The sequence below is a fragment of the Meleagris gallopavo genome, chromosome 5 (genome assembly GCF_000146605.3).
Source record: "Meleagris gallopavo isolate NT-WF06-2002-E0010 breed Aviagen turkey brand Nicholas breeding stock chromosome 5, Turkey_5.1, whole genome shotgun sequence".
Lineage (NCBI taxonomy): Eukaryota > Metazoa > Chordata > Aves > Galliformes > Phasianidae > Meleagris > Meleagris gallopavo.
The window spans coordinates 9293079-9320280 of record NC_015015.2 but is presented as its reverse complement, the minus strand read 5'-3'; the positions used below and the strand labels follow the sequence as shown (position 1 = coordinate 9320280).

Below are 27202 nucleotides of genomic sequence, written 5' to 3'. Positions count from 1 at the left end.
GGAGTAACATGCTTGGAATTACTTGCTAGCGTTGATTACCTGCACCTTAGCACAAGAGCTCCAGCTTGATTCTTTTCAGTGCTTCTGACAGAACATGGGGGAAAACGATGATGAAAAATACAGTCAAGCTGGCCAGATATTTGAAAACTTTGTCCAAGCAACAACATGCAAAGGTACCATTCAGGCCTTTAATATTCTCACACGCCAACTTGAATTAGATCCTTTGGACTGTAAGAACTTTTACAGTAAACTGAAGTCAAGAGTAACCACGTGGAAGGCCAAAGCTTTGTGGAACAAGCTTGATAAAAGAGCAAGTCACAAAGAGTACAAACGTGGAAAATGTTGTATGAACACTAAGGTAAGTGGGAAAGGTAATTTTTAAATTTCACAGTTTAGAATCTCTTAAACTGGTTTATCAGCAGAAGCAAGGTTTCTGCCATCCCATGCAACATGTGTATCCATGAACGTTCCCTTTCATATACTTGAAACTGTGTGTAGCATCGCATGATTTAGACAAATTTTCAGATATTTTTGTTCTGGAAACATAGCACATAAGAGCAATTCTAAAAACACTCTCTTTTATAGTCTGTCTCACCCACAGCAGGAAAGTTTTCTGTTGATAGTAATGTTGATCAGTCATAAGATATAAGCCCATAAGACAGATTTATTAATCTCAGGCTTTTAAGAACTACTTGCTTAATTAAACAGAGTTTTGCAATATGTCAGTTATTACATACTCAGCAGGAGCCTCCTGAAGTGCTGCTTGGAGACTTAGGGATTGGTCTTTGTCATCTGGCACTGGTTCTATTTGCTAAACAGAAGCCAAAAGAAAATAATGCACTATTTAAGAAATCAAATATATGCATTTAAATGCTTTTTTTTTTTTCTCTCCAAACAGTATATATAGATAACTGCTACACAGCACTTACTAAAGAAAGTGGTCTACTTGATTGTGAAAGGGACAGGAAATTATCTTCAGTGCATTGTTCAAATGCTGTGTTTTAATAGAACCACTGATATAAGTCATGTTAAAACTGAAGGTTCATGCCATCTTATTCCATCTCTTCTGTGACTGGTCATTTTTAATAGCTTTGTGTCAGAGAAGTTCAGATATTTACTGCCTAATGATAGCTAAACTTTGCCAATGAAGGTCTGGTTTTAAGAAGCTGCTTGACTGTACTATTGTAAAACAGAAAGGAATAGCACCTTGGGGTGTACCTAGGCACTGAACTGTGGAGGGCATTTTAGTTTGAACTATTGATAAAGTATTTTATGGAAGTGCTAGACAGGCAGTGCTGATGGTCTCTCTTGTGCATTGTAGAACTGAGTCTTCCAAAAACATTAGGGAGAAGGATATCATATTGCCTTCAATACATTTAGAGGCCTCTGTTTTTATAAATTTCATTTCTAATAAGCTCCCAATTATTATTAACTTTTTGTAAGGTAATAAGTATCCTTAGGACCAGTTTCTTTAGAAAAGGAATTATGTCATTACAGCTTTTTGCACTGCTTTCCTGGTGCCTCTGTTTTTCTTCTTTCCTTTTTCCCGTCTTTTCCCTTTGTGACCTTTGCTTCCTCCCTCTCTTTTTGATCTTTTGAAAAGGCTTTGAATATGTCATTGTGCATCTATGTGATAAAAACGGACAGGAAAGGGAAGGAATGACAATGTGTGTGATGTTTAACAAGTTATGGGAGATGTTCTACATACACCTTACTTGCGCATACAGTCCTAAGTCCAAATTTCCACGGTTAGTTTGAGGAAGCATTTACAACACAAAACAGTTTTAAGACTCATGTGAAGTATGAAGTGAAGCCCTGCTCAATCAAGTGTGACGTTACAAAGCCAAGGCCTGCTTCTGCAGAGTCCTTCAGCCGAGTCATTAATTTCTATACATAGTGAAGAGTCAAGGAAATCACTTAGAACATGAAAAGCTTAATGCAGTCTTCATTTTAAGGTTGCCAAGCAAGTGGCTAATCAGCACCTCTTGCAGTGTTTGAAAGTATGGTGTTTCTACTCTGAGGGTAAAGATTTATTTGTAGTGGCATGGTGTAAATATTTGCTGAAATTAATGGACATAAGCTGCACATATGATCAAATTGCAAATGAATGTAGAATGCCTCTGTATGAACAGGACACATACAGATATTCTGTGTAATACTTAGATGTTCATTATGAATCCAAACCGTGCCTGGACCTGCACTTCAATGTGTCATCACTGATTTAACGAGAGAGACATGAATCTTCAAATTACTGCAAATAAGAGCAGTGACCACAGACTGTGGGCTCTTTGGGGATATCTAGCAAACATTCCTCAAATGTGAATCACAGTCTGCTATGAAAGCCTATCTATGCAATATGAATGAGAGGAGACACGTTGCAAGCAAACTCCCTGATTGTTGCTGTGGTGTACTCTTGATAACTCCACTTACAGATAAACAATTATCAGAGATGCTGGCATACCCAGGCTACAGTATACATACCAGGATTTTCCTTTTGTGCAGCAGGAGATTTCAAGTTCTTGTTTTTCTTCCATGTTATACAGTTGTCATTTTCCATAAAGGAGCAGGCAAACAGGAGTTGTGCAGGTGAAACTAAGCAGAGCCTAGTGCTCAACTCTGTAGAGTTGACTGGGGACTGGAAGTGGATTGGTTGGAATAAAAATTCTAGTTGTTAAAGCAGCATCACAAAATAAGCTCTTTGCTGTTACAGTTCTGTAAACAGAGCCAAGCCAACAGTCATTGTTTAAAAATAAAAAATGACTTAAAGTTTGTGACCATGAGTTCTATAGCTGATTCAGCAGGTTGTAGTTCTCAGATACGATTTTTCTGTCTGGCTTCTAACAATCTTCCCAATCTTTGAAAGAGATAAAATGTAATCAGGGTCTAAACTATTCCTCATGCTATGTATGTGTGTGTCTGCTGTGAGCTTGGGAGGGTCAGTTGTTTTTTAAGTAAAAAACAAAAGAACCTGCTGCCTCACTCAGTAACTGGTCAATTTGTGCACAGTACTTAAGAGCTGAATGCAGTCCTTGTTGTTTGTTGGGTTGCTTTTTTTTTTTTTTTTGCTTGTATAATCTTCAGCCACACTTAAGTCACTTTCATTGGAGTAACAGTATACACAAATTTCCTACATGCAGAATGTTCCATTCCAACTAAATAACAGTAACTCATTGTCTTAACTGTTCTTGAAGAATGCTGCCAAAAAAAGCTTTTAGAGTTTCTGCAATGATATGATTTTAAGCTGGATGAATAATAACAGTTAAACCATTTTCGAGACATTCAAACCCACTGCTATTTCAGAGTAGAGTTATTTGTGGACTTTCTTCGTAGGGAAAAAAATAAAAAATAAAAATAAAACACTGCAGAAAGGCATGCAGAAAGTTGTGGCAGAAACTTTTTTGATTCTATAAGTTAGTCTGTATGCATGCTAAATTTGTATCAAACATCTTCCTTCTATGACAAACTTATAAATTGGGAATTAAACTGTTCTGAACTGCTGGTCCTGGAGCTGATACTTTCTGGCATTTGGCAAAAATCATTCTGTGCTTTTTCAGATACTTCTAGAAAAAGAGCACAAATTAATTCACTTGTTGCTCATTTTCATCTTGTCAGTTTGGAGGAATCTGCACAGAATCTGTAATGATAATTTCTTTGTGAAGTGAAACAGCTGGACAATCAGAGAAGGCTAAAGGTTTAACATACAATGTTCGCCATGCTAGCAGCTTGAATGTCTCTCTAAATTTTTGAATGTGGGAAGCATAATATAATAAGAAGCAAGAATTCATCCAGCTGTTTGCAGAGTGTATTCAACAGTGTTTTTAAAACTCACATGTGTGTTCTAATCATTTATTCTTAATTTCTCTGTATGGATTAGGTTCTTCACTTCAAGATTTGCTGTCAATTTACCTGTGTGAGTGATACAGAAACAAACATCTGCTTTATAAGCAGGCTCCCGCTGATGTTTGAGATGTATGCATATGTATCAGAGGGCAGGACCTGGTTCATGCTGAAATTCTGGCTCTCCCACGACTGCAGATCTGTGCTTGAGGAGAGCAGAAATCTCTTTGAGTGAAGACATCCCAGACTTGCTCTGAAGGGAGGTGTTGATTCTCTAAAGCATGCAGATGATGTTTTTTCAAAACACATTGGTACTTGAGGAGAACTAAGTAGGCTTCTTTAAGGAGCTAATGTGTAATTATTAGTTGTCTTGGTAGACTCTAGCATTTGTCTCTGGGTGAATCCAGTTTTTGATTGTTGTGGTGTTCATGGTTAGTGTACTAAACAGTTTGAGTTCTGGTTTTAAGGCCTAATTAGGCAGTACTGGCATAAAATGAGAAAATGAAACTGGGCTAGGAACTTTTAAATGTTGTGTGTATCTAAATGTATACGTATGGACATTTATAGGTATGTGTGCATATACATGTATAGGTATCACACAGATTCCTGCTAAGCAGATGGAACAATTTAGAACTCAGTCTCTGCTGTCTTCTCTAGCTTTCCTTGTTCCTGGATGTGATCTTTCAAATCTTGTTTTATAACAGATGAACTTCCTTTCCAAAAACTCCTGTTGGGAACGTTACTGCAAGAAAATGACTCAAAAAAATTATTTATGGCTACATTTCCAGGGCTTGTGTAAAGCCACAGTGGCTCTTCTCAGTAGTGCAATGTGCTGTCAGTCCTACCCAGACTAAGTGGCATTGGCAGCTGAGCTGTACAGGGAGACTCTGTGGGTCCCTCTGTTGGGGTGCTAATTTGGAGAAGTGGTGTCACAGAGGAGATTGTGTGGCTTAAGGGGATGTGGGAGTGGAGTGGAGTTGGGGGCTGGGGTGTGAGTCATCCAAGGAGGAACTTGGGGTCTGAAATGGGGATGGAGGCTAGAAGCTTTGTGACTGACTCAGTGCTGGCTCTGAAATTTGTCTGCCTGTACTAACCATGCTGGTGAACCCACGAATGATAAAACAAGATTGCCAAACCCCATCCATTTTGTTTCATATTGTTCTCATTTCCAAAGGCTGTCAAATGAATGCTTTGGGGATTAATAAAACCTACTTCATCTGCTGTTTTCCTTCCCACAGTGTTGAGAAAGCAAAAGATACGTCTGAGGCATGCTGGCTGCTGCCACGTTATGTAGCCACAGGCTAACCAGCAGGATGAGGAGTGAATTCCAGGCCTCTCTCCTTGTTATTAGGTAGAAATTGTCTTTCTGTCAGTGCTCAGTTGTTTACAAACATCCCACTGTAGCCTTGCCCCTTGTAGCAAAAGAGTCAGGCTGGCTTGTGGATGTCTCTCCCCCTCTACACGTTCCTATGAAGTTCTAAACAAATACTTCTCTCTTAGTTAATCAAATCATCCTGCTTGTAAAAACCTGCTAGTGATGATGGGGCTAAATTTCCTTCTGAAGCAGTGACATTTGTTGGTCCTTCAGAGGTAACACATTTTCAGCCAGATTTTTCCTGTGCTGTATGTACCAATGAGTTTGTGTGTTGAAGCATTCTGATTGATTGCATTCTAATGATGAACATTTTTCTCTGAAGGGCACAGTTGAACTGCAAGATGAAAGAAGGGAGTGTCAGTTGTGCCCTAACTCAAGAATATTCTTTTTAAAATGAAAACTTTAACCCATTTATTCTGTGAAGAACAGAGATCCAGATGGCTGGATGCCCTTTGAGGGACATAGTAGTCTCTCCAGAATAATAATCAAAATGGGAAGATCTCCAAATGTTATAATTAGGGTTCATAATGAACACACCAAGTTTAGATCTATTAGGTAGCATTGCTGATTTCCTTATTCTAATAAAAATGCATTCTTGTGAAAGTCATAAAATTAAAACTAGAATACCATATTTATAGGAAGTTTAGTGAATGGAAGTTTGTGAATTACCATGAAATAACATTCAGCTACAATCTTCTCACCCTCTGCCTCATCCTTAAATTATTCTAGCAGTTACTATTTTGATTTTTGCCTTATAAAACCCTTATTAGGGTATAAATGTGTAGTTCTTAGATAGCAGAATCCAGGACTACTAAACAGTCAGGGATATTAGGTGCCATGCACTCTATTGAATTGAAGTGGCAATGAGGTCTTTGATATACTTGAAAAATAAGCTGCTGCTTTTTTTTTTTTGTTGCTTCTTTGCTTTTAGTCTTTTTAGGGAAGGGCACCTAAAGGATTGTGCTGAATCTCCACTGTAAATTTATTTTTTAAAAATTATAACAAGCAACTTTTACAGTGTTACTTGAAAGGAGATGATGATACAGGATTTAATGTAAAGGAGAGGCGAGGAAGATTGGTTTGAGATGCAGGGAAAAGAGGAAAATCACCTAAGACCATGCAGTGAAACCACAGCTGTTGAATACTATCTATTTATTCATTCGTTTCTGTAAAGATTTTTTAAAGACCGGATGGGGAAAAGCTTGGGTGATGACAGGACACACAGCAGACAGTGTTCTTTGAAAACAAAACAAAGCATCGGACTCTTTGAGCAGTGCTTTAAACTGTTAGATCAGGCCAAATTGCATCAGCAGAGGCAAATGTTTGGTATGTGATTGGGTAACGGAATCACTTTATTATCCTACTTCCACAAACACACAATTTTTCAGCTTTATCAGTCATGAAGAACAGTGAACCCTGGCCAAAGTAACATAATCAGGCAGCCTGAATAAGTATTTTTTTTTTTTTTTCAGGCATTTGGGAATTCTGAGATATTTGGCTTGCAAGATACTAGTAGCTTTACATCTGTACTTCAGCAGCGCTGTGCTGTTTCTCTCTCTCGCTTAATGACTTCGCAAGGAATCAACAGAAGGGAACTGTCCCACCCTGACCCGATTTCCTAGTTAGTCTGTAAGGATTCCCGCTGGGAGTGGTACCCAGTTACTTTCGCACACAATATTAGTATTGTCACTACAAGTGGCTTAATTAAGTCTGAATGAAAGAAAAGGTTGTGGTGAGATGTGTTCCTGCCGCTGTGACCCTGCAGTGCTTTTGAATTTCACAGTGTGAAACAGCGGGGCCATGTGCCCGTCAGCCCAGCTGGGCTGTGTGCGTGGGGCGAGGGGTGCTGCTGCTGCATCGTGTGAGTCAGGCCTTCCTCCTGGCTCCAGAGAGGCCCTGCAGTGCCAGATGTAGCTGCTACGGGTTTGTTGTTAGCGACAGGTCCAGCTTTGCCCCGGTAATGTTTGTGTACCGATAAGTGAGGAAATGCATAACTTCTGCTACCAAGAGGTGATTAAATGCTTGGCTGCTGAAAACCAGATTTCAGACAATAAAGCAATTTCCTGTCTCCTACAGTTCAGGTCCTTTTTGAGGTTCCCATGTCTGTGCTGAGAACCAGAGTTTTACACTGGTGTTGGCAACGGTTTGCTGCCAGACAGAGGAAATGCAGCAATGGCCATTTAATGAGTCCTGTTGAAGGCTGATTCTAGTCTTAATACAAATGTAGGTACTGGATAGAATGAGGTGCAGATGTAACTAAGTTGGAATGAGCACTAGTTCTTTAAAATTCTAATGTTGCCTTTCAAGATTTCAAAAAATAGAATAATTTTTTTAAAAACTGCTATACAGTCAGGCCATACTAGAGAAGGAATGTAATGTCCCTAGCAAGTTGGGAATAAACTGCAGAGAATGATTTGCAGTTTACAGTAATAGACCACAGCTGATCCCATTGGGCAGTGCTGACAGGGAGAGCTGGTTATGGGAGGCAGTGGTGTGCTGGAGCTGGGCTGGCTTTCTTCCCAGCTAGCTGGTGCAGATCAAACCCCTGCTGAAATACTTGGTCCAACGTGGTGCATGTGGTGTGGGTAAGAGGCAGATAAACTAGAGTATGCCCAGAGCAGAGAAGCGGGCACAAATCCTTGTTGCTCAGAGAACATGGCCTGCAGGAGAGGTTTCAGTTCCTTCACCTCTCTGTGTCAGAGGAGGCCCAAATGGAATGCTGCCTAATTATGTGGGCCACAACACAAGTGTTACTGGCCTCACCTTCTTTCTGTAGTAGTCCCATTCTCACTTCTTGATCGAATTCTGGTCTGTTTTTTCAGAGCTTGCATTTTTCAGAGCCTTGGACACTTGGTGCTCCTATTTCAGTCCTGAAGAGCAGCCTATGTTTCCCAAGATCATGCCCTGTTTCTGTGTGAGAAGATCCTAATTGAGAAGTAAACATAGTTGTACCATGCTAACTACTTGTGTCATGTTTCTCACTTCCTCTGCACCTCTGGATGAGGTACAGGAGCAAATTTAAAAGGAGCAGTGGAAGAGCAACTCCCTTTTGTGCAGTTTTTTGTGTGCCCTTGCTGAATTTACAATGCAGATAAAATGTCAGCTTCAGGGGAAATAATAACTGAGATGAGAGAACTCAGCGAGGGCTGGCAGTGAGCTTCCTGCCAAGGGTTCCACACCCAAATCATCTACAAGAATTTATTCTGATCAACAAATGCTTGGTGGAAGACAAAGACATTCCCCTCAGGTCTGTTTTTTCTTTCATTTGCTAGTTTTCAGCTAAGAAGGAAGTAGCTGCAGATGGCATGAAGCCTCATCTGGCAAGTGAGGGCTGTTGTGCCCAGCGGGGCTGTGGGGCTGCTGCAAGCAGGCTGTGGCCCAGTAGTACTGGGAGTGGTGGAACGAGCACAACTGGTATTGGTCAGGTCAGACAGGTACTTGGGTCTTGAGCTTCACCCTGCACAGATTGAAAACAGTCATTAGTATGTGTCTATGTAAATAAACACCAGCCTGCTCAGAATGTTGAGCCCATTCTGTTGCACTGATGGTGCAAAACAGACTTCTTACACCTTGTGAGGTGTGGAATGTGTCTTCAACTCTACACCTCTTTTCAAACCATATACCTTTTCCTTTCTTCACTTTTTTCAGTTTTTCAGTAATTTGTATTTCAAGTCTCCTTCCTTAAGCAGGTCCTGTTTTTAGCCAAAAACATTTTGGAAATAAGGACTGGGGATTCCAAAATCTACTGTAGAGTGATGAGCTATCACCAGATTTCTTCTGTGGAAGTGATGTTACCTTTCCCTGCTAGCAGAAGCTGTTACAGTAAGGATACATTTTCTTATTCTAATTGTGAGACTTGTTCTAGTCTGTCTATCTTGTTGACAGTCAGATGCGGTAGTGTTACATGATGGTGATTGTGCAATTCCTAGTGCTTTCAGTTTGTAAGTAAAGCCGTAAATTAAAAAAAAAAAAACTGCCTACGGTAAATTGACATGTGAAATGACTGGCTAAAACATTATTTGACTTTACTGGTTCTGTGGCCATGAGTGCTAGCACTGGAGAATGAAGGTCTTCAAAGACTGCATCATGACCTGGAAGAAAATAGACCTCAGGAGCCCCAAACTGTTGGCCACTTAGACACTTCTATATTTTGTATTAAGCTAGAGCTGCTATATGCTTGTCTCCATTCTACTTAGGGAATATAGAAATGATTGGATTTGATTATCTAATCCTTTAAAAATAAGTAAATAAATACAAATTTTGATTCTGCCTTAAACCTGATGGTTCATTTTTGAGCTCATTTACCCAGTACTGGCTTGTAAGAGCTAAGCCTTGATTAGATTTTGGTTAACAACTAGCCTGATATAAAAATGGGTTCTAAACATATTCTGAAATATGCTGTGAAATAGCCTTGAAATAATTTCACTTGCCACTTTCTTTCTAAAGCCAGATTTGAAGTGGAATCTTAGCTGACTTCGTAGGTTGTTGTTCAGCTACAAAATTTCAGGTTTTGTGTGGCATTTCATATCTGTGGACATGCCAGGCTGTAGCATGTTTGTTTCTGTGATTTTTTTTTTTTTTCTTTTTTTCTTTTTAATAGCATATTGCCAACTTCTTCCTGTAGCAAAGCTACATGGTTGTTGACCAACTTGTCTGCATGCTTTGGATGCCTTCAGGCATGAGAAATCCCTTCCTCTGGGTCTGCAGACAAGTCCTCTGCTGGCTGGTCAGCATGGTTCATTTAGCCCCTGACTCTGAAACCATGTGTCAGATTCATTTTGTTCTTACTGTCACAATCTCAGTAATGTCACTACTCGCAAGACTTGTGGGACTCAAGGCTTGGTCTCTGTTTATTCTTTGCTGTGCTCAAGGGCTAGGTTGTTGGTGCCTCCACTTCTTATCTGTGTTGTCCAGTTATTTCTGGATTTTAATTTTATTTTTTCTGAAGTTTTTAAAGATAGCCTTAAAGTATTATCTCAGCATTACAGGCATAAACTTATAAAAATGGCAGTGTGCATAAATGGTGTGAACCGTATGTCCAAGATAGACAGTGTTCTTTCTGCAAGGTTTATCTTGTTTTCATTTTGATAGCTGAAGCAAATGGACAAAGAAAAGAAAGACAACACCGCTTTTTTCCTTGCTGTTTTTTTTTCTCTGTTTTGATTACAGTAAGAGACAGGTGAGAAAATAGCACATATTTGTTTGATTCCAAGGAAGTTAGGGGTTTCTTTTGTTTTATTTGAGGAGGTTTCTGGATTAAAACACTTGCCTGACTTCTGGTAGGTAATCTTTTTATTGAAAGCAGAATGAGGTTTCTTGTCAGATGATATGCAGGTTTTCTTCAAATAACTGTAAGAGTCCTGGAGAGGAAGTGAAAGTCTCTAGAGATACTTTTTTGTTTAATGTCTACCAATTACATTTTTTAAATTTATTTTTTAGAAATTGTTATAAAAGCTCTGAAGTGAAGTCAAGTTATTTAAGTGTGACCATGGCCTCACGAGAGAGCTCGAGAATAATTCCGCAAAACAAAGTCCTGTCAGCCTTGATGCATCAGTGAAGGAACTCCTGAAATTCCAGTAAACTGAATGCATATAGACTCTGTTGCTTAGCACACTATAAGTTTCAGATGTCTTTCATACCACTGTTTTAATTTCAAACTATGAAAAGATTTTTATGAACAAATCTAATATTAGTACGTATATCCTGGAGACAGAGAGGGTGGCTCGGCAAGCATGTCTGAATTCATCCAGGAAAAATGAAGACACGTGGTTTTTTTCCATGCAGAAGCTTATCTTCCAAAAATCCTAGTAAAGATGAGCCAAATGAATGCAGTAAATGTACTAATGTTTCACTTCTGGCATTTTGTCCATATAAAAAAAAAAAAAAGAGTGCAATAAAGATAGGTCCTCTTATCCCTGGATTGCACTGTGTCCAGCTACAAGGGCGGCAACTGCAGGGCACAGTACTGGGGAAAAGAGCTCTGTCCAAAATCAACCTGGATTAGGGAGCTTCAAATGCATACTGCAATCTTTTTAAGGAGGAAAAAAGAGAAAAAAAAAAAAAAAAAAAACAACCAACAGCAGTGTCTCTGTTTTTGCCAGTTACTGATACAAATGCTTTTGGCAGGAATAGACCAAGCTGCATATTTGTGAGGCACTCAGCTGAGGGTATAGGGAATAAAATAAGATACTGGTGGGATCAAAAGCATTTCTGTGCTGGGCTGGGGTTTTGCTGCTACGGTTGGTGGCAATTAGAGGTGCACAAGCCTTGCTGTTCCAATTGCCTTTGAACAGTGGTATTTATGTGGTGTCCAAAAATGTCTGCTCAGCAAGATCCATCTAGTCTTCATATTTCAAGGTAGTTTTTGGAACTGTCTGTAACACATTCAAATAACGTGCTTTCATAACATTGTGGAGAATTAGGACCTGTCGTTAAAATACATTTAACTGAAGTAGTAGTTTTGTCAACAGTTAAACAGTTTTTAAAAGCTGTTTTAAAATTCATCTATTATAATATATTTTATGAGCTCCTTATAATGTTAGCAAGGTTAAAATTCATTATTGTGTAGTAAGTTTAATTAGCTCTTATATGGTTTTTCCCTACTTATTTTGATGAAAGAATGATATATATTTTTTTTTTTAAATAATTGCATGTAGTATAGATCTGTAAGTCACAGAAATTTTGGTTATAGTTTTTGTTATAAAATAATTCTTATTTCAGCTTGGCACTATCTATTTTATATTTATATGTACTATTGACAAATGATCACTCTCCAGATCACCGCCATCTTTGTCTGTGGTTATCACTATTACTGACAGGGTCCCGGTCTGTTGCTTTATACTAAACCCAGCTCTATAGGCGGGGTAGTGTATTTCAAGTTGGGCGACAGGCAATGAGTACAAACATGTTGGGCACTGTAGGGCATGTGACTGCCAAGGACCTGCTGCGCTTGCATAGCTCACATGGTTTGTACCTGAGCACCTTGCAGCGGCATGTCCTTCATCTTTTGCTGGTGCTTATATTCAGGCTGGTATGCAGAAAGGGAGATGCAAGTGTTCATACCAGAGTGGATTTGGTTTAGTGAAACAGTGAGCATCCAAATGGAGTTGTTGGATTTAAGGGCATAACTGTATACTTAAATGCTTTGGTGGACAAGGGCTGCAGCAACTGTATACTTAAATGCTTTGGTGGACAAGGACTGCAGCAAGATCAGACTCAATGCATTAGGGTGACAAAACACACTGTGCCTATGCACATTATACCTATTTGAACTTAGCCTACTGATTGTTTTTAGTAAAGGTTTAGCTTTTAAAATTTTAATGTTGTCTGAAACATATATAAACTTTGAAGTGACTTGAATTATAATGTTTCAAACAAAAAAAAAAATTATATATTGGCTATTCAGTAAATTCAGGGTACGTTTACATGTCAGTATTTAGTGACTGCCACTGAACTTGTGTGTTAAAATCTGAGGCTACAAATGCGAGATGAACTTTAAGTCAGTAAGTCAGGAATGTCTGACTGACCAGCCCTGTTTCTGACAAAAGCATTCTTCTATGTATTGAAGGGGATGAAATGAAAAGCGCTGTGGTGGAGAGAGCTTCCTGCTGCACTTCTGGTAGCTGTCTGCCTTAGATGCTTCTGCAGCTGTTTTCCTTTGGAGCCTTTCCAGAGAAAGTTATTGCTGATCCAGGAAATGTGCTGTTCCATTAAATTTCATGGCTATCTTATGTTGCATCACATTTAGCTCTATCATGAATAAACACTTGCTCAAATCCATGTAGGATGTAATCCTGTGGTGTCAGTGAAATTAATTCTTGATGCATTCCTGCCCCCTCCAGTGTTGCATCAATAAGTCTGAGGCACTGGAATGTCCTGGATGCGCTGTCTGCAGAGCTGATAGCACCTGCAGCACAGTGCAAATGATGGAGCAGATTTGCCATGGGAAGACAGCATAGCCTGTCACTGTGCAGCCTGCAGGCCCTCTGGATGTGGGACTTCTGGCACTGCAGAGGGTCCCACGGCTGCCAGGAGCACCTGTAGCACCAGCCAGTGGCTTCCAGATGTGTGGTGAAGGCCTCCTTTCGTGCCTGTGGCAAGAGCCATCCCTGTGGGTCCCAAGTAGTGATTTGGGAGAACACTGTGTACCAGTTAGAGGAGGTTAGATTATCTATGTGGATATCTCTCACTAGTTTTCACTGGTATGCATGTAGATTTCCACTGAAGAGTGGGAATGGTGCTTCTGGCTGGTGTGCCATGGAACACAAGGTCTCTCTGTGTCGATCCAGTTGCAGTTAAGGCCCTGTCCAAAATTTATTTCCTCCGTTCTGAGCAGCTGAAAGGGTAGAAATGAGAAAGTTCTCACAGAATTCCTGCTGTAACTTTCGTCCTCATATTAGGAAGTTATTTGGGAGAGGTGGTGTGTTGTCATGAAACAATTCTGTTTTCTGGATCTAATTTAGTGGTTGAGTACTGCAGACGGGAGAGGACAGATGGGTTTAGAGTTGGGCAGTATGAATGTTAATACATGAGCTGCAGTGGATTCTATCTGTAACCGTGCAAAGAATTGTTGTTTGGCTGTGTTCAGCATTCACATATTGCTACCAACTGCTGCATTCCTTAAGTGTGAGCGTGTCAATACTAAACATTATATTTATGTTTTTCTTTTTTGTTGTTTTGTTTGTTTGTTTGTTTTGATCCTGCCTTTACATTTATTGCAGTCTGTGAGATTTTTGTGACTGGATAGGTCATTCTGAAGCTTTTTTTGTATTGTTTGTTTTTAACATAGTGTTAATATTCTTCCTCTCTCCTTCCTTTCTTTCAAAATCTGTTATTTCTTTAGCTCACTTTACTGTGTGGAAACCAATGGAGGCATTCTGCAAATTCTCAGCTCTTAAGTTGCATGTGGTTTTTCCAGAATGGGCAATAGGTGCAGGAATTCACAGGCTGAGGATTTAGTAGTGAGAAATGGGAGGGTTTGTGAAAGGTCCCTGCTCTTTCTTCCTCTTTCCTTTTCCTCCACTTCCATTTCCAAAGTGATTAATCTGTGTATTATTTGCAGGAGATCATACTGAAAAACTGTGTCAGGCACATAAGTCACCCACTTTTGGAGGGATAACTTGTGTTGTCATTTAGGTCATCACTACATGCCCTTTTGCAGTGTAGAAGCATTTGTCAGAGGTTTTTCAGGTACTGTCACTCCTAAACATACTAACAGAAGATCAGGCACCATCTCCAGTTGTCAGATTTAGTTCCTTTGAGGAGAATCAAACTTGAGACTTAGCAAATACTGTGTGTGCTTATATCATATGTGAAACTTTCTGATGGCTTTTTAATGGAACCTGGAAAACAATCTGTGAAGTTACTGCTGTAAGTAGAGTTTTCGTTATGGTATGGGACAAGTTACAGAAACAGATGGTTATATTTGAGAGATAAATACAGTGCTTTTTAACAGTGCCATAGAAACTCATGTACTCAGAGACTTTAGTCAAGTTTTATAAAATAGGCACATGCTTATTTGTAATGCAAATTGCAACAAGGTCATTTCAAAAGCAGCCCCCAATAAACCAGAAGTCTGTGGTAACAGCTGCTGAAAACAAAAAGTTACCCAAGGCTCCCCCTAGGCTGATTATAGGAAGGTTTCTCTGCTCTATGACTTAATTTGCAAGTGGAGAGCTGGGAAGGAAGGGCTGTGACAGGTGACTGGTATGGTCCCTTTTCTTATGCAATAAAGGTAGGAGTACAAGTGCAGTAGGCATTACCATTGCAAGAGTTTTATGCTGGTTTTGATCCCAGAAGTTTTAAGAAAGAAGTGCCAAATGCAAGCTCTACGTCAGCAGGAAGTATCCTTAATAAATCAAAGAACAAATAGTTTTGAGATGAATATGTTTATTGAAGGTAACTATGGATGGATGGCAAATACACAACCATTTTTCAAAGGGTCTCCAAGCAATTATTGAGATAATTCATCAGTATTGATAGGAGAAAGGAAGAGGGTAAAATCCTCCTTAAGTTTTAGCATACCAGGGTGAACTAACAATGTCTTCTGTGTGAGTTTTATTATTTGACAAGATCCACTATGATTAAATCTCAAAAGACTGTTTTTTGGGGGGCTATTTCTTTTAAAGTTGCATTTATTTGTAATAAATATATGCAGCTGACATATATAATACAGTTTGTTAGCAAAAAAAAACCCAACCAAACAAAAACTTAACGGTCTCCCCACCCTGCAAAGGGGAAAGAAAAAAAGTCCTTATCAAACCATGTGTCGTCTTGATTTGTGAAATGTTTGTAACTGCTTGCTAAGCAAGCACTGCTAGAAGTTCTGTGTAGCTGTGAAGGCAGTTGCTTGCTTGTCGGAACTCAGAATACTCATGTTAATCACAAGGATGAACAGAAAAGAGCTGACCTGCACTCTCTCAGCGATTCTCTTCTGAAGTCAGGATATGTTCTGCACAATATTTTCCCCCTTTATGAAATTGTACCTGTTGATGTTTTCTTACTACTTACCATGCAGTGAGGAGTATTCTTATATTATAAATCGGGTATGGACATGGAAGTACACCAACCTAATTTAACTCACTTAATAACTAGTTAACAAAACACTTGCTTAAATCACTGCAAAAAAAGACCTTATATTTCAGTGAGAATGTGAGTTCTTTAGATTATTCACTTTAAAAATGTCTTTTTTATTTTTTTTTTTCACTTACGTGATTTGCTTGGACAAAAGTCAAGGACAAAAGTGAATGCCAGATAATTTTTAAGATGTTAAAACCTGAGAACAAGTGAACAAACCAAAATAAATAAATGACCCCATTTTATGAAAGAGAACTGTAATGAGAACCAGACTCACATCCAATGAGCCTCCAAATACAGTCCATGCTTGCTTTGAAAGTGTAATCACTGTCTGGCTATGTATGTGGGACAAACAGGAACATGTCTGCATTGCGAGATAATGGTTTTGGATTTGCTCTGCAGCACAGCTCAGCCTTGGATCCAAAGCTCACCCCTCAGCTCGTGCCCACCTTCTCCCTCTGTATCCCAAGCCCATTGCTTGAACTGATGGTGTAGGTTTTGTGAGGTCTTCATGGTTTGGGGAGTTGTTTTTTTTTCTTCTTGCCCTTTAGTGAGGGAATGTGAGTATTGTTGAGTTTCCAAGACTGTTTCTAGGCAGTTTTTAGTAATCAAGCAGGAAAATGTAAACAACAGCTATATTTGGATTTTAATTAGTAGTTTTCTGGAAATGGTTTGCTTGTTAATCTGTGAAAACTCACAGCTGTCAGCTAAAATTTAGGTGAGGACTCTCTTTAATAGTTGCATTTTTTTTTTTTCCTACAAATGCTCACATTCAGATTAAAGCCTCTAAGATGTGATTGTCTTAATGGTAAGGATGTTGGCCACTCCATGAAATGAAATAAGGCTTGCCACATTCCCCACCTCCGATGAAGCAGGACAAGCCTACTGACTTCCCTTGACGTATCCCTGCCTTACAGCAGCAGATGAACCAGGCTCTTCTATTCAGGATATTTCCTCATTTGGAGGAGGTTAACAAATACAGTAAGACTGCTAGCTTAACTAGCAGCTCCAGCAAATGTGTGCCAATTCCCTCTTACTAAATAAATAAAGCCTAATCAAGACTGCTTATTTCTGTTCCATTTTATGTAGGTGTAATACTATTTACTGCAAACAATTCTGAAATGCTGAATGTATCTGAGAGATATTCAAGCAGATTCTAAGAGGTGTTTGGCTTTCCATAGTTCCTCCTTTTTGTCAGATGTTCTTACGTCGGCATGAAGAAATTCATCCTCCTTTGTAAACTGTCTAAATGCCCCATGCAAACAAAATTTCTGTTCATTGATTTATACAGTCAATTTGAAGACGTTCTTGATAGCTGAATCTGACCAAATATGAAGTCATAACAACAGAATAAGTTAGAGATTACTTAGAAATCAGTACCAAATCCTGTGTAAAACTTCCTCTTTTCTCTGGTAGTGTTTAATTATTGGAGGTGGCCCATGTGGCTTGCGGACTGCCATAGAACTTGCCTTCCTGGGAGCCAAAGTTGTTGTTGTGGAGAAGCGGGACACTTTTTCAAGAAACAATGTGTTGCATCTCTGGCCGTTTACAATCCATGACCTCCGGGGACTAGGAGCAAAGAAGTTTTACGGGAAATTCTGTGCAGGATCCATTGATCACATCAGTAAGTACCTAAGGATATGGACTGTGTTCAGATAAAAGAGATGTGGAGATCAGATTAATGGAGACTTTCTCTGTTTGACAGAGAGCTTATCTGCCATAAATGTGTACGCATGTTAAGGAGAGAGAATAAAAGATTTCACTTAAGCAAAATGGCAGTTGGACAAATGACAGTCTTATGGAGCAGTTTGTTTAGTCTGGACTTCTTAAACAATAGGTTTTTATTACAGCTGTATGTAGAATCTTTATGTTCATTCTAGTATGCTAAAGGTAGATGCAGCTCTTAATGAGAAGAGAGGTGTAAGTGTGGTATTTCACAGGGAAATATTTCGTGCTGTAATATTTTTTTTTCTTCAGGTGATTAAGCATATTGGGTATATAAGTACTCTAAATATTGTTAAAAAAGGCAAGCTTTAATTTTTATTTTTTTTAAATCACGGAAATCAGTTTTATAACCTATGAGATTGGAAAATGAGAAATAAGACAACAATGTCCTGGGGTGATTGCTACATTTGAATTTGCCACAATATGGGAAATAATAGCACTATATGTTTTTGTTAACAATGAATATCAGCTGGATGGCATGCTGACACCATTTGTACTTGCTTATGCATTAAATACATCTTTGCTTCTTGCTATTTACAGGTATTCGACAACTTCAACTTATCCTCTTCAAAGTTGCACTTATGCTAGGAGTTGAAATCCATGTGAATCTAGAATTTGTGAAAGTCCTAGAACCACCTGAAGATCAGGAAAATCAAAGTATGGTTTATCATAATGTGATTCTTTACAGAGTAACTTCATGTCAGGTCTTAGGAGAAGTCTGTCAAGGTAGTTGAATTCTGCTTAAAGGAATTAGAATCTTTTGCCCTTCTTTTTTTTTAGCCAGGTTTGCTGTCTGCAACTGTAGGCATAATAAGTATTGTTGTGACAGTGTTCTGATAATTTTTAAAATATGATCCAGCTTTAAGAGCTGAGGCTTTGCACTGTGTTTTCTGGCATGCATTTGAGGCTTTGTAGGGAGTCTGGTATGGCTTTCTTGGTATCTTCCTGCAAAAACAATTTTTGATTGATAATAGAAATATAGAGAACGGATGAAGCATTCTGGGCCTCATTTTGCTTTCACATTTGATACAGCTCCCACTTGCTCATGGTCTTATCAGTTATCTTATGCAAGATTTTTCCTATGAAATAAAGAAAAAATCTCTCTATATATATTAGTATTTAAGGAGAAGTAGCAATAGAATATTTTTAAATTTTACTTCATTAGAATACTATGCTATTCCTCTGTAAATGTTCATGTGCCAATACTAGAACAAATAAATTGTTAAAAGTACTTGAAACCTATTATATATCTCTTAAATGTTGGCAGTACTAACACTTTTAGTCAAACAGTTTTAACTTAATGCAAATATGAAATTCAGCTTCATTACTATACTTCTGTTAAACTGCAATTTAGAAGAGAGAATTAAAAGTATTGATGTGAGGAGGCTATCTTTCTTCTTTTAAAACCCATCTCTTCCTGTTAATATATGTATGTGCTCCCTTAATAAAGTAGTTGTGAGACTGTTTTTGTGAATGTGTACTTGTGATATGGGCCTTAGAGGAAATTTTGTGCTTCAGGCAATCCAAGTAAAGGCATCCTTTTTACGTTGACAGCTTATGAGCTTGACACATTGTTTAATCCAGTTTTTTCCCTGCATTGATCTGAGGTAGAATGCAAATCCATTTGAATGAGGAATAGACCACTTATCCTGATACTTTTTCTTCAGACTGAAAACCCTACTGTATTTCTGAACAAATATTATTATTTGATTCTTTGTGGTTTTAGAGATAGGTTGGAGGGCTGAGTTTCTTCCCGTGGATCACCCTTTGTCAGAGTATGAATTTGATGTTATTATTGGTGCAGATGGCCGCAGAAACACATTAGAAGGTAGGTGAATGTCTGCTTTCAGCCATGTTGTTTTTTTCCATTAGGATATATTGCAAAACCTGGAAGTCAGAGAACAAAAAGGAACATGCTGCCTTTAAATCCACTGGTGTCTGAGAAAACAAGTTTTTATGTGCTATGTTCTACTTTTTTGTTAAGTTGTGGCTCAAAATAATGGTACTTAAATGTTGTGACTGATTCTCAGCACTGTCTGTATCTGCTTTGCCTCCAGAATATAGCGTGATTCCATTGGGCTACCTTCAGTGTTAGGTAATCGCATGGTTATTTAACTTAAAGAGGACTGACAAGATGCATGTCAGGAATTGCATTGTCTTTGCTATTGTGCTGTAGGCTTGCCTATATGCTTGAGTTAATGACCAAAAAGTGACTGACAGGTATTTAATGAAGGCATCAGAAGTGTAAGTCCTGTGTAAAGATGATTTAACTTCAGACACAGTTACTTTGGAAACAATTTGAAAAGATAATAAATTATTGAAGGGGGGGGGGGGACGCGCTTAATGGTCTTGAGTCTGTGCTGAGAATGTAGACTGTCTGAGCTCTTTGTTAGTGAGACACTACTTAAGCTGCTGCTGTATCACACGGACAAGCTTGTTACCTAATTATATGCCTTCCTTGTAACTTTAATTATATCCATGTTAATTTAAGTTCAGTAAATACTCCATTTCTCTCTCTTTTTTTTTTTTTTTAGCTTCGTAATAGACCTGGGTTTTTTTCTTATGTCTGTCAAATGCAATATGCTAAGAATCAACTCCTTATGATATCTTTTATTACAAAAATCTCTACACTCTTTTCTGGCTATCCCCTATGAAGGATTATTTAAGTAGTCAAGTGTCAGCAAAATAAAATTATTCTTACCTCAGCTGCAGACTCAACTGAGAAGCTGATAGTTATTGTAACAGGATCTGAGGGAGTATTTCATGCACTGAAAATTATTTACATACAGAAGCTGGTATTTTCATGTTAACTTATTCCAATGAAATTGGAATTAGTGAAATACAGAATCTCTGTCCTACTTCACAATTTCCTTATGTATAAAGGGAATACACAAAAAGAAAAACTGAATGTGTAATTGCAAGATGGGTGCTTAGCAGGTGTTTTTGTGAAACTATGATGAAGTAAGAATGCAAGTAACTTTGCTTGTTGAACTGCTCATATTGGAAATAAGTTACTGAATATTTTTCAACCCCTAAAATCTTTGAAAAACTGCATTAGTTTTTAGTGTGTGCAGCTAAGCCCTGTTATAGAGGTTTCTGTTCTCAGATGCTGCTTTTGACTAATGATTTTTGTATGTTTTTTCATAAACTGATTACTGCCCGTCTAACATAAATCACATTTGTTATTCAGCAGGTTAAAAATGTTTCCCTCCATTGAATTTATCTGCACTGTTTCCAGTTTATCTTCATTCACCCCTTGTCTTTAACTTCTCATGTTCAACTTCTTCCCCTACCTCCCCTTCAGACTTCAGTAGGTTGTTTTTAAAATGAGACTTTATCTTCAGTACAGTACAATTCCACTTTTGCAGCTGGGACTGGGAGGGAAAGACTTTGCATTCAAGGGAATTTAAGATGGAATGTGCTGATTGTATTGTTCGATGAAATACTGGATTAGACCAAGTATTCTTCAGCTGACCCTCCTTCATATTATGTGAAGTTTTCAGTGTTTTTATTTATTTTCTTTGCTTACCAGGTTTTAGGAGAAAGGAGTTTCGTGGAAAGCTAGCTATAGCTATCACTGCCAATTTTATAAACAGAAATACAACTGCAGAAGCCAAAGTAGAAGAAATTAGTGGTGTTGCTTTCATCTTCAATCAGAAGTTCTTCCAAGACCTTAAAGAGGAAACAGGTGGAGAATATTTCTATTAGCATCAATTTGAATACATTTCATTAAAAAACAAATGATAAAGTGCTGATGATGTCATAATCTAGCCAAGGGAAATTATGTATATTTATGATGTGGTGGGATTTTCTTTTTAGCTTAGGTGTTGCCACACTGTTGTTTGTTTTGGTGTTTAAATTTTTCTCAACTGTTTTAAAAAAAAAAAAAAAAAAGACCATGTCCAACAACTTGAGAAGAGCTTTTCCAGTGCCCAAAGATTTCCCTGAAGGCATGGTTTGTTTTGCTTGTGTGTGTCTGTTCACATACTGAATGAACTCCGTGAAAAAGATATTGCCCTTCTAGGAGGGGTCTGTTTTTCTTTTTGATGTGCAGATCTGATAAAGTGCCATAAATATTTGAATATAAACAGTGAAATATATCTGTATGAAAAGAGGTTTCAGAATAGTTGCATCCCTTAGAAGTACAAACAATTCCATTCTTACAACTAATTTATTATTAATATTGCTATTGTAACAACATCAAAACTTCTGGTTAGACCCAAAGCCAGAAGTCTAGCAACCTAAAAAAGCATGCTGTTCCTTTTATTTCTCTTTCTCACCCCAGAAGATTCATCATAGAATCATAGAGTGGCTTGAGTTGGAAGGGACCTCAAAAATTGCCTGGTTCCAAACCCCCCTGCTTTGGGAAGGGTTGCCAACCACTAAATCAGATACTAGATCAGGCTACCCAGAGCCCCATCCAACCTGGCCTTGAACACCTCCAGGAACAGAGCATGCACAACTACTCTGGGTAAACTGTTCCAGCACATCACCACTTCCTCAGTGAAAAACTTCCCCTGACATCTAATCTGAATCTCCTCCCTTTTAGTCTAAAAGTGTTCCCCTTTGTCCTATCAAACATCCTGTTAATAAGGCTGTAATTAACTGGCTTTTCCTTAGTAGAATGCCAAATATCTTTGAATTATGTGGAGACAAACTTGTTGGGTCACTCCTTGGGAGAGTGAATGTGTTCCAAGAAGAAACTTGTAGGTCTCACTATAGTATTGTTAGTAAATGACAGAAAATGCCTTGTACTTTGTAACAAATGTATTCTCTTTCAGGAATTGACTTGGAGAATATTGTTTACTACAAAGATAGCACACATTATTTTGTGATGACGGCAAAAAAACAGAGTCTTCTGGACAAAGGAGTGATTATAAATGTATGTAAAAATTCTGGGGAAAGCTTTATTTCATTTACCTGGCACATAATAACTGTGAACATCTGCATAAATGTTATTCCATATTATAGAAGGTGTTTATAGACTTATTAGGTCACCTGATTAAAGCTCAGATCACTTAGACCTTACTCTGTTGACTGTTTTTGTTGTTGTTTTTCCTATTAGCACGAAGTTTCTACAGAGAGCTGAAAATTATACTTGCTAAATTTCTCACTTGTGAGACCGGCAAAAATGAGATTTTCATTCAGCTTAGAAATGTGTAGTGGTGTCATCACCCCAAAAAATAAGAACCTCGTTTATTTTAAGGTTAACCTCGCACAACTATGTCCAGTTTCATAGAACAAGCGCATAAATGCGAGGGCATGAGCTTTCAAAAATACCTGGAAATTTCTGAGGCCTTTTGAAAAAGTGTTTTTTTTCTTTTTCCTTTTATTTATTTTTTTGTTCTCTAAAAGAAAGAGGTGGTTTTCCTTTGTTTCTAGAAAGTGTTTTTGGTGCTACTTAAGGCACTATTTAAATTTCTTTTCCTGGAAATGCAGTAGTAGGCAACTTTTCCTGTGAAGTAAGACAATGCCAGAACAGTCAATCATAATTTCCCATAGGAAGTGCCTGTAGGGAACTGTCGCAAGACTTCTTTCTGATGGAACCACTTAACTCAATGCTACAATTTCCAGACTTATTGGAGGATGCAGCCACAGTGGTTGCCTCAGAGGTGACGGGACAGTGGTGGGTGGCCCCTGGAGCTAAGAGGCTGATGTTTGCAGGTGGGTGGGGTGGGGCATTTAAGGAAGAGGAGCTGTGGCTGTGGCCTGGGCCTGGCAGTCATCTTCCTGAGTTTCTCACATTTGAGCAAAGAGAACAATCTGCTGGAAGACAGCTAGGCTCATAGCCATTCTCTGGCATCATCCTTGTGATTAGGGGTCTCATCCGTGATTAAGCTGTAAATAGAAACTGCCTTATTAATAATCTTTGGCTTTAAATAGAGTGACCTGTAAAGGGAATGTCCTTTACCACACTGACTGGAAAAACAGACAGACACACAAAAAAAAAAAAAAAAATTTCTGTGGTCCAAATTTGAATGTGTGGACTTAACTGAGCTGTTAAGTCAAACCTTCAGGTTGAGACTAGCATGTTAACATCATTGCTTCGTAGTTATTTCTGCTCCAATTTTTTTTTTTTATGTAGGGTGCACTCAAGGGAAAAGGAGTTGGAGTGATGATGATCACGTCTTTTGATAGAATGGAAGTTATGAAGAAAACACATAGCTAAGGAGCTGGGAGGCTCCATAATATTTTACTGCAAATAAAGCTGCTTTTCAGTATTGGCACAGTGTTCCAATTTGTGGTAGCAGAAGAAACCTATATTTCTGTATTTTTGAGAGGTCATGATAAATTTCCCTTCAAGGTTCCATTTCAGAGAGTTTAGATGGAGTATGTAATCCTTTACCTCTCTCTTGCAGGACTATATTGATACTGAGTTACTCCTCTGCGGGGAGAATGTGAACCAGAGCAATTTGCTGTCCTATGCTAGAGAAGCTGCTGACTTTGCAACCAACTATCAGCTGCCTTCCTTGGATTTTGCAATTAATCACTATGGGCAACCAGATGTAGCAATGTTTGACTTTACATCTATGTATGCATCTGAGAATGCTGCACTGGTGAGAGAAAGGCACAGACATCAGCTCCTGGTTGCACTTGTTGGAGACAGTTTACTCGAGGTACATCTAGGCTTATTTTCCAAATACTTCTTTTAATCCAGCCATTTTATCTCCCTTCTCAAACAGTCTTTGTATTCTCTTCCATGTCCTGAAACAAACGTACCTACCTCGGAGTAGACATTTTATTCTTTTTTTTTTTAACGCCATAGTTTATGTCATAACTAATGCTTGGCTGGTAGTCCCTATCTGGGATTCTGCTTTGCTTTATGCATGTTGTATTTCTGTCTGAAAACTGTGAGCTGTGTGTCCTCAGCTTAGGTGCATGGTATAACTCTCCTGTTTTCAGTCAGAGGGAAAAACTTAGTCCAAATTTTATTGCAGTCTCTTTGCTTTAGTATGTTTTCTTTCTTAAGTGAAAAGTATCCATTAGCTGTAACACACACATTTGTTTTATTATTATTATTTTTAACCAGACTGACAGCCTGAAGTATTTGAGAAGACTAGCCTAAATGAGAGGAAAGAAAAAAAGGCATAATTCCCACCCCTCATACCCTGCCCCACCACCTTTCAAAAAAAAAAAAAGAAAGCACAGAGCACAGTTGTCTTCATTATCTGAGACTTAGAGAAACCCCTAAAAAACTGTAAGAGTTGGCTGTGCTGTATTTTAATTCTTACCAGGCTGCTTTTCTAAGACAGTATGAAACCTTATGTTCCAAATTCATATCGTAAGTTAGTTCTGTAATAAAATCTGAAGAAACAGAAAGAGTTAAAATGTAAATGTTTCTTACAGCCTTTCTGGCCAATGGGTACTGGCTGTGCAAGAGGCTTCTTAGCTGCTTTTGATACCGCTTGGATGGTGCGGAGCTGGGCTCAAGGAAAACCCCCACTAGAAATCCTTGCTGAACGGTGAGCTCTGCTTTTGTCTTCTTCATTTTCAATGTGCTTTAAGGTGTTACTGTGTTGGTTGAAGACAGTGGAAGATGAAACATTATCTGGATAAAAATTTTGTTTCCCTGCAGTGGCATTCAGTTGAAATTATCCATTCTTTTAGGTAACTAAACAGTTTGCAGTGGCAGTAGTGTTACTTTAAAAGCTTCTGTACACTGATTCAGAGGTTCAGCAGCATGCATGACATGGGTCTAAATCATTAATTTAAGTTATGAATGACTAGATTTAAGTATAATTTTTGAGTGGGAAAAATCTAATGTTATCTTTAAACCTGTAGTTTAACTAATACAAGTTGCCCAGAGAGTTTGTGGATGCCTCAGTCCTGGAGGTGTTCAAGGCCAGATTGAATGGAGCCCTGGGAAGCCTGATCCTAGTGGATGGCAGCCCTGCCTGTGTCAGAGATGTTGGAACTCTGTCCTCTTGAAGCTCCTTTACAATCTAAACTAACCATCCTATGATTCTATGAACTTGTGAAAAGAACTAACTCTCCAAGCATCTCAGCACCTGTGTTTGTTGTTGTGGTGTTTTTTTGTTTTTTTGTTTTTAATTTCAATAGCAAAAAAGATGTTCATTACTGAAACAATTGTAAACAAATACTTTAAAGCCAACAGTTTTCATTATTAGTATCTCTTTTTAACTTTGCATTGTGGCTTAGTAGGTCAACTGCCTTCTCTATTTAGTCTGATAAATGTCCGCAAAGATGAACTGCTGTTATGCTGAATCATCAGCTTCTTTCTCTGTATAATGACTTCTTGATCAGAGCAAAAACCTGTTGTTAACTACACTAGTAATCCTGGTGTGGCAATGGTCTGATGGTTGAAGTTGCTGACTTTGATGCTGTCAGCATCAACCCTACTGTCCTGCAGCTGCCCAGGCTTTTTAGAGGCAGATAGACTATAGAAATAGTCATGGCTGTGGTAATGCAAGTAAGAGCATTACAAACTACAGTGCTTTGAGGATTTTTAAGATAGAAGCGTGTATGATGACTCAAACACTTCATAGTCCCCAGTGGAAAATTGAACAGCATAACAAAAAAGGCTGTGGTGGTTATAGGAATAAAGAATGACGGGTTTTTGTGCTGTTATGTGGTAAAGGAGTTACTCCTTGGGTGGAGGTTAAAGCAAAACCAGATGACTGTATGATGTAACGTTCTTTTTTTAAGTTGTTCTTCTTGCTCTCTTCCTGCCTCAGGGAAATATGGGCATAAGTTCTAAGAGTCTGTCTTTTTGTTGACCTTCTTTCTGTCTGGCATCCCTTTCCTGCTGAGTGGGGGTAAGAAGTTGGATGGATACATTGTGTAGTTAGTGCATAACATTTGTCCAGGCAGAATCAAAATAAAGGTGTGGATAACTACAAAAAAAAAAATCTTTTTATATAATGAATACATTACAATCAATATATTTTTACATCTTTTTTGTTTTTTCTTTGTAAGGGAGAGTATTTATCGACTCTTGCCTCAGACTACCCCTGAAAATATTAACAAGAACTTTGACCAGTATACCATTGATCCAGGAACGAGGTACCCAAACTTGAACTCAAGCTGTGTTCGACCTCACCAGGTCAGTACTTAAAAGACTTGCTTGTGAAATCACAAGTATTTTGTTGTTTTTGCTGGGTTTCTTTTGTCCATGAATGGCCACAAATAGTACATAAAATCTTCAGAAGACTCCGTAGTCTAGATCCTGCTGTTGATAAAGTTAACCTAGAAAGAAAAAAAGTTTTTTTTCCCTTCAAGCAATTCTAACGTTGTGTTACAAATGATTTTAACTTGTAGGTGAAACAATTATACGTTACCAATGAGTTACAGCAATGTTCTCTTGAAAGAGCAAGCTCCATTAGAAGATCAGTGAATCTCTCAAGACGTGGTATGTGGTATCTCATGCTTGTAATATGGAATAAAATATAATTAAATATATATTAAATATATATTAATATATTAATATTAAATATATTAAATACAATACAGCTTGAAATACTGAAGCTTTCTGAGCATACAAAAAATGATTGAAATATTTGCTCTTTGCTAACTGCAGAGTCAGACATTCGACCTAACAAACTCTTGACCTGGTGTCAGAAACAGACAGAAGGGTACCGTAATGTTAACATCACAGACCTGACTACTTCTTGGAAAAGTGGCCTTGCACTGTGTGCAATTATCCATCGCTTCAGGCCTGACCTCATGTAA

General features: G+C 38.4%; 1 protein-coding gene across 1 annotated transcript; it reads left to right on the top strand.

Moving 5' to 3' along the window:
• Positions 1-27202, top strand: MICAL2 (microtubule associated monooxygenase, calponin and LIM domain containing 2). The gene is made up of 11 exons (XM_031553432.1): positions 1-358; positions 17204-17411; positions 18053-18169; positions 19239-19340; positions 21045-21200; positions 22294-22394; positions 23872-24129; positions 24860-24975; positions 26450-26576; positions 26792-26882; positions 27051-27202. The coding sequence occupies exons 1-11, from the start codon at positions 95-97 to the stop codon at positions 27200-27202; spliced, it is 1692 nt and encodes a 563-aa protein (XP_031409292.1). The 5' UTR covers positions 1-94.